We start from the raw sequence: 14988 nt of genomic DNA on the forward strand, positions 1-14988 counted from the left end.
AGAAAGGAGCTCTATAGTTAAGAGCTAAGGCAGTTAGAATCTAGTAGAACTACTAGAGAGATCTCTCGCAACTTAAGATCTAAGCTTAGATTAAGCGAATTCTTATATATATTTAAAAGATTATTAAGCTATAAGGTAGTAATAAGTATATAGAGGGAAGAGATAAGCCTCAGCTAAGGCGGCCGTACTTCGGCTAGATTATTCTTGGCAGACAGAACTTTTGAAAGGCACCTCCGTAGTCATGCGTCATATTCGGAGTTTCTATATCATGTCCATTCCTTCACGGCATCAGCGGGGTTCCCGAGAGTCGAGGTCGATGATCAAGAGAATGATGATCGGAGAAGCGATCCGGCTAGGGCTGAGATGAGGTGGGTGACATGCCTAGACTGCGGCTTTTAGTGGGGAACACTTGGGGTTTATCGATAAAGATTTTGTCGCATTTCCCGTCACTTTCCGTCTTGTGTGACTCCCATGTCATTCCATGTCGTAATCTTGTAGACATACCTTTCTTTCCTTTGTTTTCTCTGGTTACGGAGTTGATAGGTGTCTCAAAGATTCAACATGACGGTTACGAATAGCGATCAGAAAGTCACAGTTGGCGTGCTTGCCCTGCAAGGCGCTTTCAGCGAACACATTCAACTCTTGCGCTCCGCGGCTTCGAATATCGCCTCCGCACCACCGTTCCAGTTCATCCAAGTGCGCACTCCTGAGCAACTCGAACAATGCGATGGTCTTATCATCCCTGGTGGCGAGAGCACAACCATGTCCCTTGTAGCCGCACGAAGCAACCTCCTTGAGCCCCTGCGCGACTTTGTCAAGGTCCAGCGCAAACCGACGTGGGGCACATGCGCCGGTCTCATATTGCTTGCAGAAAGCGCGAACCGGACAAAGAAGGGCGGGCAAGAATTGATCGGAGGTCTGGATGTGAGAGTGAACAGGAATCATTTTGGAAGGCAACAAGAAAGTTTCCAAGCCAATCTCAACCTGCCCTTCCTGGACGCCACAAGCGACATTGGCAAGAGCGATCCGTATCGATGTGTCTTTATACGCGCGCCTGTAGTTGAGAAGGTGCTGCCCACCTCCAAAGCGGTTGGCATCCAGAAGGGTGAGAGTGAAAGGGAGGATACCGTTGTTGCGCCGAGTAAGACACCAGTCGACGATTTGGCAAGGAAGGAACTGGATCGCGAAGTTGAGATCATGGCCACATTGTCCACGAACGCGAAGCCATTGCAAGAGAACCAGGAGCACAACCACGCGGGTGCAGAGGACATAATCGCCGTTCGCCAGGGCAATGTCTTTGGATGCAGTTTCCACCCAGAGCTGACGGAAGACTCGCGCATACATATGTGGTGGTTGGGCGAAGTCCTCAAGGCGGTAGAAAGAAGAGAGCAGTTTGAACTGGCGGACCGGACAAAGTGAGCTACGCATCTTATGATAGAGTACTCAAGACTTGTATTTGTAGACCGCATTACTAGAAATCGCCCGAGGGGCAGGCGTTTTAAAGACGGCGGTAAATTTTGAAAGGTATCTGATATGTGGTTCCTTTGCTCTTTCATATGCAAGTCTAGAAATACAAAACTAATCACTGACGTCGAAAGATGGATGCCCAGTTCTTCCAGTGCCATGCGTCAAACTGCATCAAATTGGAATGTGCAAATTCATTCCTGGGATCGACGATCCTGCTCGTTGTCTCCGTTCCGAGGCCCAGAGAATTGAACCGTATGTCTTTTGCGCTAATATAGAAACTCAAGTCTTTGAGCCGAGATATGCTTCTCATCATTTCTGCCGCGGTCGCTATTAGAGGCCCTCCATGTCGAGCCCGCGTCTCCGGATGATTCCCTGTTGTCGCCGACATGCTGCTGCGCGATCGTGGAATCCTCAACACTGCTCTACTGCGCCTCATGGTATTCGTCCACCGCCCTTCCGTAGCCACCACGTCCAGGGTCATACTCGGCTCGGTACTCATCGCGCACCTGTCCACCACTCTTTCCACGACCATACTGCCGTCCCTCGGTAAATCCCTCGTCCAAATCTGTCCTGATAACGCGCTCATCCAACTTGGTGCCACCAATGTACTTCATGCAGTCGAGCGCATCCTGATGTGTGTAGTACTCGACAAAGCAGAACCCGCAGGGTGTCTTTTGGAACCGATCGAGGCCCATTACTAGTCGCTTGATCTCGCCGCATTTTGAGAAGAGCTCATGGATTTGCTCTTCGGTGGTGTAGAAGGAGAGATTGCCTACGTAGAGCGTAGTTGCATCTTTGAGTTTATCTTCGGGCGAGGGCGAGCGGGCGCGGTCTTCGTCGCGTGTGTTACGATCGCGTCTGCGCTTCTAAGAGTTGTTAGTACATGCGATATGAGTTGGAGCGCAAGGCTTATAGGTACCTTTGCTGTCGCATATGAGCTTGGTTTGTCGAGACGGTCGATTGTGCTTCGAAGCGCAGGCATGGTGAACGTTTTTTCCGCACGTGAAGGAATGTATTCTAGATGCGACCGTATTCAAGCCTCTCAAGCGTTATTACAAAGTTTGGTGTTGGAGTGATTATCGAGATCCAAGGTTGAGAGCTAGCTTGCAGCTGCCCCAGACGCGTCGGCCTTGGCGCGCGCTCTCAAAGCTGGAACTTTTGTTTGCTCATAGATTCCCCAACCTCCAAACAATCAAATTCACACCACTATCACCGGTGGATATTCAAACTCTTCGGCCTTACCGGGATAGTATTCGCCATGCCCAAAATCCTTGGCTACACCCCAGACTGGCTCAGCCGCCCGAATCCAGGCTATCACCTGTTTGCGCCGAAACACACGGACGGTAACGGAGTCGTAGCGAGAAGACCGGAGGCAGGATCGCAAAGGACGATTGCGACAAGAGGCTCGGAGATATTTGTTGCGGTTGGAAATGAGATCCGTTGGGCGGACCTGGTCAATTTGAAAGAAGAGGCGCAGCCCGCATACCGTACCCTCAGAGTCTCAATACCACTACCTATTACGCGTCTTACCATCTCTCCAGAGGAAGACTACCTCGCAGTCTCGACATCGCATACCGTCCATGTGATTCATCTCCCCGACCCGTCGTTGCTCGAAGGCGGTGAAGAGGGCCCTTTGAAGCCAAAGACTTTCCAGCTAGGACCGACCGTACACGTTCTCGAAGAGTCCTCAGTCGCGACAGTGCTATGGCACCCTTTGGGATATCACGGACGTTGCTTGGTCACAATCACAAAGGCGGGTGTGGTGCGGCTTTGGGAGATCAATCGCGCGGATAGGTCTACATTCAGCGAACCTGCGCTGTCAATTGATCTGCCTAAGCTAGCGAATGCGACAAGTGATCAGGATGATTTGAGCGCATCCAAGTTTGGAGCTTCGAAAGGCTTCTCCCCCGACTCTGTCGAGCTGGAAGTTGCATCTGCATGCTTTGGTGACTTCCCAGAGCAAGAGGGTGTCCACGGGTGGGCGCCAATGACGCTCTGGATCGCTACTGTATCTGGTGATGTGTATGCGCTCTGCCCGCTACTACCGAGCAAGTGGCAATTGGTCGAGTCACCCGGCAGCTACACGTTTCTGGAGACCCTCACCTCATCCATTAACATCAACTACACCGAGACATCTGAGGACGAAACAGTACCGAAAGACGAGCTGAAGACGGCGGAGAAGCAAGTTTCGTGGTTGTCGGACATTCTCTACGAGGAGCCTTTTGTAGAAGAGCGACAACAAGGAGACACAGTCAAAGTCTTTGCCCGTCCGACAAGCGCTCCTGCAGTACCACTCCTGCAGGGACCGTTCACCATGACACCCGAGGTGGAGGATTTCGAGCTCAGTGATATGATTGTCTTCTCGCTCAAGACCTTGTCGGAGAGCGAAGATGAAGAGACAGCAGCCGAGGGCTTGCCAACAGCCGTAGTATGCCTACTCACTGACACGAGCATGGTTCATGTATGCTTGGATCTGCAGGGCATCGTTGGACGCTGGCTGCCATCACCGGAAGATGAGATTGACGTGGCAGAAAGACACGAGCACGAGTTGCTTATAGTGGAAACAATTGCTCTGGTTAAAGATGAAGTATCATCGTTCAACCAGAGCATCACGCCCGATGTACATACCGACTTTTCATTTTTCGTTTCGCACGCCAGCGGTGTCTTCTACATCTCATTGGAGCCCTGGATCCGAAAGGTCGAGGTCGAGTTATCCCAGTCCCAAACACAGGGCTCGGCCTTCCGTCTCAAGCGAGTGCTGGAGTCGGCAAGCACGTCCGTGGACCAGTGTCTGCAACGACGCATTACTGGCAATGTAGCAGACCAAGAAGTCACAGCAGCAGTCGTCATTGAGGATGGAAACGTTGGTTACCTTCTTCTTACCAGTGTCAATGGCGAGCCCCAAGCTGCCCTTCTTGATGCGCCAGAAGACGGACTACCTACTCAGGAAGAGCTTGCCGAGTACATGGCAATTGCTGGGCCCCACAAAGAAGTTCGTGAGGCATGGCAACCGCCAAAGGAGCTTTACGATTCATTCGACCTGTTCAAATCCATCCATATCCCCGCACGACACCGTGGAACTCTCCAGGATGAGATTAGGCTGTCTCCTGCGAACCTCTCACTGCTTATGGATGTCCACCGAGCACTTTCGGCGCAGACTTCAAAGTTGCAGCACGCGGTCTCGGACCTGTTCAACAGAGCGACTCGATTGCAGGAAGAGTTCCGAGACCAGATTTACAGGACATCGGAAATTGCGGCAAACATTGAGGATGTGACATATAACGGTCAAGCCAGCTCAGTCGACGGATCGAATTACGAAAGCCTCAAGATTGACGACCGAATGGAGAGAGTCAAGGTGCGACAGGAGCAAATCAACGCACGCTACGAAGCACTTCGACGAAAGATGGTCAACATTGGTTCTAGTCAGTTGAGCGAGAAGGAAAGCAGCTGGATCGAAGAGCTACAGACGATGGAGAGCGCTGTGGATCCTTCGAGCAAGACTCTAACCGATGACGTTGACGGCAGCGAGCGGCCGGCATGGCAGCGTCTGGAGAGGATCAAGCAAGTGCATCAAGAGCAAGCGAGACAGATTGAAGAGGCAACCAAGTCGGCGAAACGGGGAGAGAATGAGGGAGTGAGGAGTAACGGGGTAAAGATAGCGAGCTACTCGAGAAAGGCGGAGAATGAGCAGGTGCAGGAACTGATACAGCGGAACAATGTGCTGGTTGAAGCTGCCACGGATAGGCTGAGGAGGTTGGGGGTGAATGTGCCAGTGGAGGCTGGGAGTTAGGCGGGTGAAGTAGTTATGTAGATGGAGCAGGGCTAGCATGGGTTTGTTGGACACAGATTGGTTGGGTAGCTGTGGGATAGGTGGAATGGGATGTGCACTTTGTCCAGGCATGGTGTTTTTGTAGCAATGGGTACGAAGTCACGTGTTGTGGGGAAATAGTTATTGGCTGTGATATAGCTGTGCCTTCCATAAACGTCGGTCGCGTGAAGGTCCCTTGTGTAATGCTTACCATTTATCTACCCCACTGCCAGCCTTATCACACTTGGCAGATCGATGTCGAACATGATGTCCGAGTCAACGGCACCTGATTAATGGTTCTTGACATGGTGCAAGGGAGTAACGCTTGTAAGTACGGTCGTACCAGATGCTAGCAACGAATGAAGAAGAGGTTGCGGGTCCAGAACGATCAGCTCTGGCAGTCCCGGTACATTGGCCAGATAGGAACGGCCAAGGCCAAGGGACGAAGAAACATTGGCCCAATCACAAGAGTCGAAACATGGTGCTTCGCCTGTCAGCCGGCGGTGGGCATGCGGCGTGGATGCAACGGTATGAGTGACGATGGGGGAGCATGCGCATGCACCTAGATTGGAAACTTGGTGTGCCGGTGTGTATATTGCGGCGTAGATGCTGTATCACCAGCGCGGAGCTGACTGTGTCGGCATAGACGTACATAGACTGATGCGCTCATCCTATCGCCACTGTTGGAGTGTTGGGCTCGAGTCGTCTTGAGCAGACTGCAGAGACTGCAGAGACTGCGGCGGTTCCAAGTCATGAATCACGCCGCGATCACACTGTGACCGACGGGCTGGCACGGGAGGCGACGTTCGTGTGGCCGACGAGAGGGTTCTTGATGGGCATTTGTGCAATGCAAAGGTGGAGCAGTTGGGCGCTTAGAAGTGGCCTGGCCGGCCATGGCATAGCCTGCAAAGCCATCACACCAGCCTGGCCAATGACAGTCGCCATGGCTATGCCTTTCACCCACGCTATCCACCTCTAACTTCCCTCCCGCCCGACCAGACCTGCAGCCGCGCAGCTTAGTGGTCGCCCGCCCTGGTCAAGCCAATATGCTACCGCCATGCCTATTCGCTGCCTACTCAATGCTTCCAGTGCTGACCTGCAATGGCTGCTCATGCTGCCCGCCTCGGTTTGCATCGCCTATTCGCTCCCCTCGCTCTTTTCGCCAGCCATGGTGGCTCCCACAAGTCGGTCGCGGCCAAGGCCTGTATCTCTTAAGTCTTGAACGGCCCCCGCCACCGCACCTTACCTGGCTGTGTCGACTACCTACTATCGGACTGCGCCCCCCGCCGCATAGCTAGACAAAAGCATCTCTGCCTTGAGACAGCCTCCCTCCTCACCACCACACCGCCGCCATGTTTCGTTTCACCGAGCTCGTCTTGGTCGCCGCGACCTGGTCGCTTGCCGCTGCGCATACTGTTATGGTCTACCCACCATGGAGAGGAAACAACATCCACACAAACGGCACCCTGTCGCCCACCGACCCGACTATCCCAGATGGATCGCTTGGAATAAACTACCACAAAGACACCGACTCGTATGGGTTTCCATATGGCATGCAGTGGATGTACCCTTGTATGTCACTTCGATATCTTGCTTCTGTCCCATTCCATAGCTAACACCCTCAACAGGCGGAGGAATGCCAACCTCGCGTAACCGAACAAAGTGGCCCCTCAAGGGTGGTGCCGTTTCTATCCAACCAGGATGGTTCCCTGGCCATGCCCTCGCTCAAATCTACATCAACATGGGATACGGAAATGAGCCTCTGAACTATTCCCATACCATGTTGCCCGTTTTCCAAATCACCGGACCCACGAACCAGGAATACGGAGGCCAGTTTTGCTTGCCCCAAGTACCATTACCTGCCAACTACACGCCTAAAGTCGGAGACAATGCTACCATCCAGGTCATTGAGCTGGCGCAACATGGCGCCGCCCTCTACAACGTAAGTTTTCATCAATCTTGATAATATTCTATACATGTTGCTCACGAACCTCAACAGTGCGCCGACATCACATTTGCCGAACCAGGGGACGCGGAAATACCAGAGGTCAACGCAACAAACTGCAGAAACACAACCGAACCAGACCAGAAAATCGGCTTCCAAGTTCTATACGCAACAACATCATCGCGAGCGCAACACACCATTGTCGTAAACGGTTATGCCTCGATACTAGTACCAGCAATGCTTGCAGCCGCATCCTGGTTAACATGGGTCGTTTAAGAAAGTCAACTTGCTGTTGTTGTTTTTTGTTGTTTTTTACGTATCACGGGCATGGCGTTGGGTGTACAAGATATCCGGTTCTTTGTTGAAAGCGACAGACTTCCAGTTGGAACGTACGCAATCAGGGGGGGTTGCTGAAGGAACAGCTTGAAACCGCCCTTTCTTCTTACTTTTTTTTTTCAAACCGCACATGAAAGCGCTGCACCCCGCTGTAGCAGCTTTGCTGATGAATGCTAATCACAAATTCTTACACCATCATTTCTATTTCTGACCGGGTCCCCGTTGGGAGACGCGATGATGATGCTGTTGATGATGCTTACTCGCATTGACCACAAGCCTCCAGCTTACTTTTGTTCGTTCTACAGCATTTATCATCATCAACACTAAAAGATGACTTTTTCCTGTATCTCTGCAACAACGAAGACGTCAATGGGAGGCCTAAGAGGCGCCGCCGGGCTTACGGGCTTGCCGGATGGCAGCGGGTGGCTTGCGTTGGAAAGGGAAAAGCCAAAGGGTCGACAATGCATGGGGGAGGCACGGTTTTTTGCTCCACTTGCCGCTGGCTGTTCTGCCAACACCAGTGCCAACATGAGTAATAGGGAAACCGAGTCGTGAGATTATTCCCAGGAAATCGGTAAAAAAAAGATCTACCATAGGAAAAGACATTTGCTATAGCACAACTCAACTATGTGCTCCACGATAATGTTACACCGATGCAAAACCCCCCGCATTCTAAACATACATGCAACTCTACATAACTACTCATTTGTCTAACCCTCCCCTCACTAAATACTCATGCCCCCACTATAACACAATCGCCAACCCTTCCAGTACGATCTATACACGCACCATCGTCCCCTCTCGACCCACAATAACCCTTGTACCTACTCGCGATCGGAATCCCCATTCCGACAACTGATCTACCTTTTTTATTTTTCTCTTTCCCTTGTCTTCCCCCACTTTTTTTTTGCCCCGATTGCGCCGCACCCTCTCATATCGCTCTTGTACGCGCCCTTGGGGACCAAAAACGTTCATCATCATCATCATCATCATCATCATCATCACCAACGACGACGACAACGACAACAACTGCGGAATTTGGAAGAAGAAAAAAAAAGGGGGAACTTTGCCGCTTTTGCAGTGCCAAGTTTACTGACGTTGCTGTTCAAAAAAATAGCGTATACGTATACAGACTTGGGCCGCGGTTCACTGATTTGCTGTTGGGGTTGGGGAGTGGTGGTGAATCTTACCCCGCTTTTTTTCATTCGTTTATGGCTTTTGCTTGAGCCCATTTTGTTGGTTGGATTATTGGGGATTCTAGTACACATACATAACGGAGCTGGGGGGGGAAAGGCATTTTATCTGCTTTTGGTGTTTGCATTACTAGTCTTTCCAAGGGAAAGTGACTTGAGAGGGCGGATACGAAAACAAAACAAAACAAAGAGTGAGGAAAGAAAGATGCAGTCTTTTTGTTTGGGGATTTGAAAAGTGGGGCTGCTTACGGGTTTGGTAGGTTGTATTTGCCTTTTTGGTGAAGAGTAAAAGAGGAGAGGGGGGGAATAGTAGGAACAAGGAAGAGAATGCCTGGGAGAAATAAAGCGAGTGGCGGCAGCGGCAGTGGAAGAGTAAAACGCAAGCAAATTCAAAGAGAAGATGGGTGGACGGTCATCACACATGGCCTATCCAATATCTCGCTCAGTGAGAAGAGCCAAGGTGCCACGGCTCTGCCAACCCAAATCGTCAAGGATCTGACCGCCGAGAAGTTGCTGAGCGATTTCAAGACGCTGCAGGAGCGATGGGAAGATACGGCACTTGCAGCTCAGGTCGATGGTGTTATCGAGGGAAGGGAGTGGGCGGTTGAAGAAGCAGTATGTATAGGAATCGGCAGTTTCAGTAGGGACTGGGCGCATCGCTGGAGGAGCCTGTGGCAGCTTGTGCTGTTTGAGCATGTTGTTGGACGACGTAAGTCTCCCCCTCTTCTCTACGTGCTGAAGTCTTTGCTAGATGAGCATCTAACACTCATCCCACAGTGAAGAAAAGCAGCAAGAAGACTGAGATCCAGTGCTATGCCCAAGACCCGGCTTTTACGCCTCTCGACACTGAGTTCCTGTCCCTCCTCTCCATCACGACTCTGGAATCTGGTCTCGAAGCGAAAATCACGGCAAAGTCGTTTGTCTACTCGCCGTTTGTGGATTGGTTCTTGCTGCTTCCCATGTTTCTGGTTGATAGGGATCCCGTGCTGTATGTTGGGAATGAGATTCTAGATGATTACAGCATGTATGCGCAGAGCGAGGAGAAGAAGGAGAAGTTACAGGAGTGTAATGAGGTGGGGAAGAAGTGGTTGGTGGGTAGGGAGGCGGTCAAGTTGTGTGAGTTTGAGAAGCACGGGAATGCGTTGAATGGGATGGTTGTTTATTTGAGGGGTAGTGAGGATGACGAGAAAGATGGTGGTGAAGATAAGGAGGAGAAAGCTCAGGATGGTGAGGAAGAGAAGGGGAAGGTGAAGAGCAGTTGAGACGGGATTAGGACGTGACCTGGGTAGTGAAAAGACCAAGGCAGAACCACTCACAACCCACGAGTCCACTCACAGGGTCATTACAGAGTCGACTCAGGCTCAAATCTTAAACGATCAAAAAGGGGTATCATTACTCTATTTACTTCCCACTAGCAGCGGCCTTAGCTGCAGCAGCCTCCCTCTTTCTCTGCAGGTACCTCTCCTTTGCACTACTAATATCCTGATCCGTCTTTTGACTCTTCCTCGCCCGCTCAATCTTCGCTTGCTCCTCTGCCTCCTCCTCTGCCTTTCTCTTGTTTGCAGCCTCAATCTGCTCGGCAATCATGGCTGTCTGACGCTCCCTCTGCGCATTACGGCCTCCCTTGTGAATGCCATGCGAAGGTGTGTACTTGGGTGCAGCTGTAGCTGCAGACGAAGAAGCAGAAGCTGTAGAAGTGGGCTTAGGCTTCGCAATGACGTTGAGACCGGCGGAGAGAAGTTGGCGATGATCGGCTACTTGGCCATCGTCGTTGAGTACGACCTTCTTTCCTTGCTTGCGCAGCTCCTCTGCTATTTCGGCGTCAGTCTTTTCCTTTTCGGTTTCCTCTGCTGGTAGCTTGACGCCTTCTTTGAGGGCGCGTGCGGCAGCCTCCATGGCTTCCTGGTGTCGTCGCTCCCGCTCAGCAAGCATTTGCTTGTGGAAGCCCTGCATGCCTAACTTCTTCTTCATATCTTCTTCTTCCTCTAGCCGTTTCTTCTCCTCTTCCTCGGCCTTGCGCGTCTCTTCTTGTTGTGCTTTGTATGCGCCAGTCACAAACTTCTCCTTGTCGGCGTATTCGTCGCCTTCGGCTTCTCGCTCACGTTGCAAGAGCTTGTCACGCGCGCGTAGTTGGTCCTTTTTCCGCTGCTCAGCCGACTCGAAGAGCGCGTCCATGTACTTGGGTTTCCGCTGGGCAGCGTCTTCACGGTCGGCTGCCGCTTTTTCAGCATCGCGCGCATGTATGGCATCGTAGGCAGCGTCATAGTCGTAGATGGTAGCATCGGCTTCTAGGGCTTCCTGCGCTCGTTTCTCGGCTTCGGCGGCGCTGGCTGAATATGCGACATTGGTAGGATCATCTTCTTTCGGCTTGGGTTTTTTGCTCGGAGGAGCTGGCGGTTGGCCCTTTTTTTGTTTTGCTGGGGCAGATTTTGAAGGTTCTGACGAAGCAGATGCGAGCGTGTCTTCAAAACTGAGCTCTCCAATTTCCTGGACACCGTCTACTGCCTTTGCTTTGCCTTTTACGTCGTCGTCTTCATCGTCACCGAATAGCGGTTTCTTCTTCGTTCCAATTCCTGGTTTTGCTCCAGCCTTGGCGAGCGGGTTATTGCCCTTGGCCTTTACATTTAAACCAAACTTGAATGACATGATGAGTGTTGGTGCTATATGATAGGCCAAGTCGCGAACGCGAGTTGGACGTCGCATGCCAAGGCCGTCGCGCACCAGTGAGATCATCAGCACCTCCGCACCTACTCCGCATCCAACTTTGTTCCATGATTACAGTCGCAGGCAACCTGTGCGCATTCCTTTTATCGCTCATGCAAGGCTGGACATTCAGGCATCACAGTCCTCACCATGGAGGACCAGGCTAGCGGTGTGACTGAGGATGGCCTCTACGCCAAAGCTAAAGCTTCACCATTTCACTTCAAGTCTGGCTCCACACGTCGCTCCAGGTGCCGCGATAACGAGGACAAGCACGAAGATACCGACAAGCACAGTCGCAAGAGACACAGAGCAGATCAAGACGAGGATACGCGACGGGAACACCGGCATTCAAGACGTAAACACAAGCACAAGCATCGCGCTCATCATGACCGTCATCCCACGTCCACCCGAGATGGCACATACTATGACCCCGACCACCGACATCGCGAATCCTTGTTCGACAACCTGGAAGAATCGGGAGCCGCATCTCCAGGAAAGGCACCCGAAGACGCATTCCGCGAGTCTCTCTTCGATGCGCTTGCCGACGACGAGGGTGCTGCATATTGGGAAGGTGTATACGGCCAGCCCGTCCATATCTATTCAGATAAAAAACCAGGCGCAGACGGAAAGCTGGAGCGCATGACCGAGGACGAGTATGCCGACTATGTGCGTACCAAAATGTGGGAAAAGAGTCATCAACACATCCTCGAGGAACGTGAGGCAAAAGAACGGGCACGCCAGAAGCGAAAGGCACAGCGCAGCCAACTTGACGATGAACTCGAACGCGAGGAGGCAGAAAGAGAGAACATACGACGTCGTATGGAAGAAAGTTTGTGCCGGGGTGAAGAGCGCAAGAAGGTCAAAGAAGCAGAGGCTGCTTGGCATAGTTATACGGCCAAGTGGGATGGTCTAAAGAATGCCCAGCACTCGAGTGACGGAGCAGCCATCAAGGCACACGACATGATTCCATGGCCAGTAGTGTCGGGACAGGCAAAGCATGTGTCAAAAGATGAAATCGAGCGTTTCTTGCGGGCTTCCAAGTCGTGGCGAGAGGACTCAGCCGCACTGCTCAAGGCCGAGCGAGTTCGCTGGCATCCTGACAAGATGCAACAACGGTTCAGAGAACATATGGATGCGGATACTATGAAACTAGTCACTGCCGTCTTCCAAATCATTGACCAGTTGTGGAACAACCGACGTTGATGCCGTTGAAAAATGCACAATGGACACGGCCCGACAAGGTTTTTACCAAACTATGTACTTGAGATACCCAATCAAAGATGCCCCGGCTATGATATAGGGGTATTTTAATCTATAAATGCAAACCCACCACTTGCCCTTCTTGGCAACACGTCACCACCCCTCGTCATCGCAAGTCCTCGGATCTCCAAAGTCCTTGGCGCAATGTATCTATTACCGTACCACATGGCTTGCCACACGGTGGAACACACGAGTATGCCGATCATGCCTCGAAAAGTCCCCGAACGGTGGTCTAGAGACCGGCTAAATGCTTGTTCGCCAGGCGTAACTGCTTTCAACCCCTCCTTGATCAATCCACTTTTGATCATGTGCTGGCGTCCCATGCCCCGAAATTGATATGAGGCACAAGCTAATGGTGTATGAATACGAATAGATTGGTGTGCCAACGCACGGCAATTCTTAGCCTAACTCTTGGGTGAGCTTGAACAGTCAGTGAAAGCTTGTACCTTACCACGATGCAAACCACCAAGACTTGTAGTGACAAAACATTTCTAAAACAGCAAAAAATTTAGGATTCGGGTAGAGCGGGCCGGTACTTTTCTGGTAATACCGTTATGCTCTATGATTGACCATGCTGCTTCGGCATTTGTCGGGCCTATAACATGGGGAGTCAGCATCGACTATTACTTGAATCCCTGAAATAGTAAGTTTCAAATCTGAGAATTTCGCCATCGCGAACAACAAAGACGAACTCAATTACGCCTGTGGACTTAGAATAGCCGGTGGTTTCTGCTACTCTGAAGTGCGGCTAAAACATTTTACTACCGTTCGCGCGATGCCGCCCCATATGCCCCATATTGCAGCGGTGGCTATACGCCGTTCAATAAACAATCATTTCAACACCGACATAGGGTAATTTGTAAGGCCTTGTCTGATGCATCACATTGCCGCCGGTGTTCGGAAGTTCCTAGCAGCACTCATCCTGGTACAACTGCCATCAGTGCACATATAAAGGAACGCATTGCCCAGAACAAAGAAGGCCACCGAGCATTTACACAACTTCCACTTCAATCGACACCATGGTTGCCTTCTCTTCTTTCTTGCTTGCTCTTAGCAGCGCCTCTGCGGTCATCGCCTCGCCTCTTGCCCTCATTCTCGATGCAAAGGCCCGCCACGAGACAACCAGCCTGAGCACTCGCTCCACTCAACCCGGAACTGGTGTCGACAATGGCTACTTCTACTCCTTCTGGACCGATGGCCAAGGACAAGTTACTTACAACAACGGCCCTGGTGGCCAGTACAGCGTTCAGTGGAACAACGTGAACAACTTTGTTGCTGGCAAGGGACGGTACGTAAACTGCAGCATATCCGCTGTCAATTTGACCATGGCACTAACAGAACCCCCAAGAAACCCCGGCACCACCGCCCCCTTCACCTATAGCGGCACCTGGAATGCGCAAAACGTCAACTCGTACATCTCCGTGTACGGCTGGACCCGCAACCCACTCGTCGAATACTACATTGTCGAAGCCTACGGCTCCTACAACCCTTCATCTGCTGCTCAGATCAAGGGTTCCATCACAATCGACAATGGTACATACGATATCCTGCAAACCACCCGCTACAACCAGCCTTCCATCGACGGAACCGCTACATTCCAGCAGTTCTGGTCGGTTCGCCGTCAGAAGCGCGTGGGCGGTACTGTTACTATTCAGGTACGTAGTAATCCATCTTGAAATTTGTAATCTCCAAGTATGAGGATAAAAACAAAAACAAAAACAAAAACTAACGAGGATGTCTTTTTTTTTCACAAAACAGGCCCATTTCGATGCCTGGTCCAAGTACGGGCTCAAGCTTGGTCAGCACAACTATCAGATCCTTGCTACCGAAGGTTACCAGAGTTCCGGCTCGGCCTCCATTACCGTGCAGTAAATTCTTAGACGCACGCACGCCCCTTGTTGTGTGCATGTTGAAACGTGGGGAGAGTTGACGGACGTTGGAGAGAGAGAGAGAGAGATGGCAAGGGGACAGGTATCCTCCGCTTCAATTATATATATATTCTCAAGTATTGTGCATAATTGAAACAAAAAATCAGTCTTTTTGACAACTTTTTTTTTGAACACCCCGTCCTCTACCACGAAGCACTCATACCATAATACTCTTATCATTACACACACACATCCCTTCTTGACATTTTTTCTAACGTGCATGTCATTGATCTGTGCATTCTGGATACGAGATCATATATATACATATAAAAAAAAGTAAGCTGATGAGCTGACATGATGGATCTCATCGCCCCCCCCCCAATGTCCCCAGACCCCGGGCCACTCCCG

The 14988-nt window shown here is 51.3% G+C and overlaps 8 protein-coding genes across 8 annotated transcripts; 6 read left to right on the top strand and 2 right to left on the bottom strand.

Moving 5' to 3' along the window:
* Positions 1-561: 561 nt before the first annotated feature.
* COCMIDRAFT_110229 (uncharacterized protein) lies at positions 562-1419 on the top strand (the record flags this gene model as incomplete). The annotated part of the gene is made up of 1 exon (XM_007695389.1): positions 562-1419. The coding sequence occupies one exon, from the start codon at positions 562-564 to the stop codon at positions 1417-1419; it is 858 nt and encodes a 285-aa protein (XP_007693579.1).
* A 470-nt stretch (positions 1420-1889) lies between these two features.
* Positions 1890-2449, bottom strand: COCMIDRAFT_10106 (uncharacterized protein; the record flags this gene model as incomplete). The annotated part of the gene is made up of 2 exons (XM_007695390.1): positions 1890-2333; positions 2387-2449. 2 exons carry the CDS (start codon positions 2447-2449, stop codon positions 1890-1892), a joined length of 507 nt encoding a protein of 168 aa, XP_007693580.1.
* Positions 2450-2725: 276 nt separating this feature from the next.
* Positions 2726-5257, top strand: COCMIDRAFT_10107 (uncharacterized protein; the record flags this gene model as incomplete). Its single annotated transcript, XM_007695391.1, has 1 exon — positions 2726-5257. The coding sequence occupies one exon, from the start codon at positions 2726-2728 to the stop codon at positions 5255-5257; it is 2532 nt and encodes an 843-aa protein (XP_007693581.1).
* Positions 5258-6627: 1370 nt separating this feature from the next.
* On the top strand, positions 6628-7496 carry COCMIDRAFT_10108 (uncharacterized protein; the record flags this gene model as incomplete). The annotated part of the gene is made up of 3 exons (XM_007695392.1): positions 6628-6847; positions 6904-7217; positions 7275-7496. The coding sequence occupies 3 exons, from the start codon at positions 6628-6630 to the stop codon at positions 7494-7496; spliced, it is 756 nt and encodes a 251-aa protein (XP_007693582.1).
* A 1580-nt stretch (positions 7497-9076) lies between these two features.
* COCMIDRAFT_110226 (uncharacterized protein) lies at positions 9077-10011 on the top strand (the record flags this gene model as incomplete). Its single annotated transcript, XM_007695393.1, has 2 exons — positions 9077-9458; positions 9527-10011. 2 exons carry the CDS (start codon positions 9077-9079, stop codon positions 10009-10011), a joined length of 867 nt encoding a protein of 288 aa, XP_007693583.1.
* A 139-nt stretch (positions 10012-10150) lies between these two features.
* On the bottom strand, positions 10151-11395 carry COCMIDRAFT_10110 (uncharacterized protein; the record flags this gene model as incomplete). Its single annotated transcript, XM_007695394.1, has 1 exon — positions 10151-11395. One exon carries the CDS (start codon positions 11393-11395, stop codon positions 10151-10153), a length of 1245 nt encoding a protein of 414 aa, XP_007693584.1.
* Positions 11396-11602: 207 nt separating this feature from the next.
* On the top strand, positions 11603-12655 carry COCMIDRAFT_110244 (uncharacterized protein; the record flags this gene model as incomplete). Its single annotated transcript, XM_007695395.1, has 1 exon — positions 11603-12655. One exon carries the CDS (start codon positions 11603-11605, stop codon positions 12653-12655), a length of 1053 nt encoding a protein of 350 aa, XP_007693585.1.
* A 1076-nt stretch (positions 12656-13731) lies between these two features.
* Positions 13732-14584, top strand: COCMIDRAFT_110242 (glycoside hydrolase family 11 protein; the record flags this gene model as incomplete). Its single annotated transcript, XM_007695396.1, has 3 exons — positions 13732-14000; positions 14061-14367; positions 14471-14584. 3 exons carry the CDS (start codon positions 13732-13734, stop codon positions 14582-14584), a joined length of 690 nt encoding a protein of 229 aa, XP_007693586.1.
* Between the last annotated feature and the right edge of the window lie 404 nt (positions 14585-14988).

This window comes from Bipolaris oryzae (genome assembly GCF_000523455.1).
Source record: "Bipolaris oryzae ATCC 44560 unplaced genomic scaffold scaffold_309, whole genome shotgun sequence".
Taxonomy (NCBI): domain Eukaryota; kingdom Fungi; phylum Ascomycota; class Dothideomycetes; order Pleosporales; family Pleosporaceae; genus Bipolaris; species Bipolaris oryzae.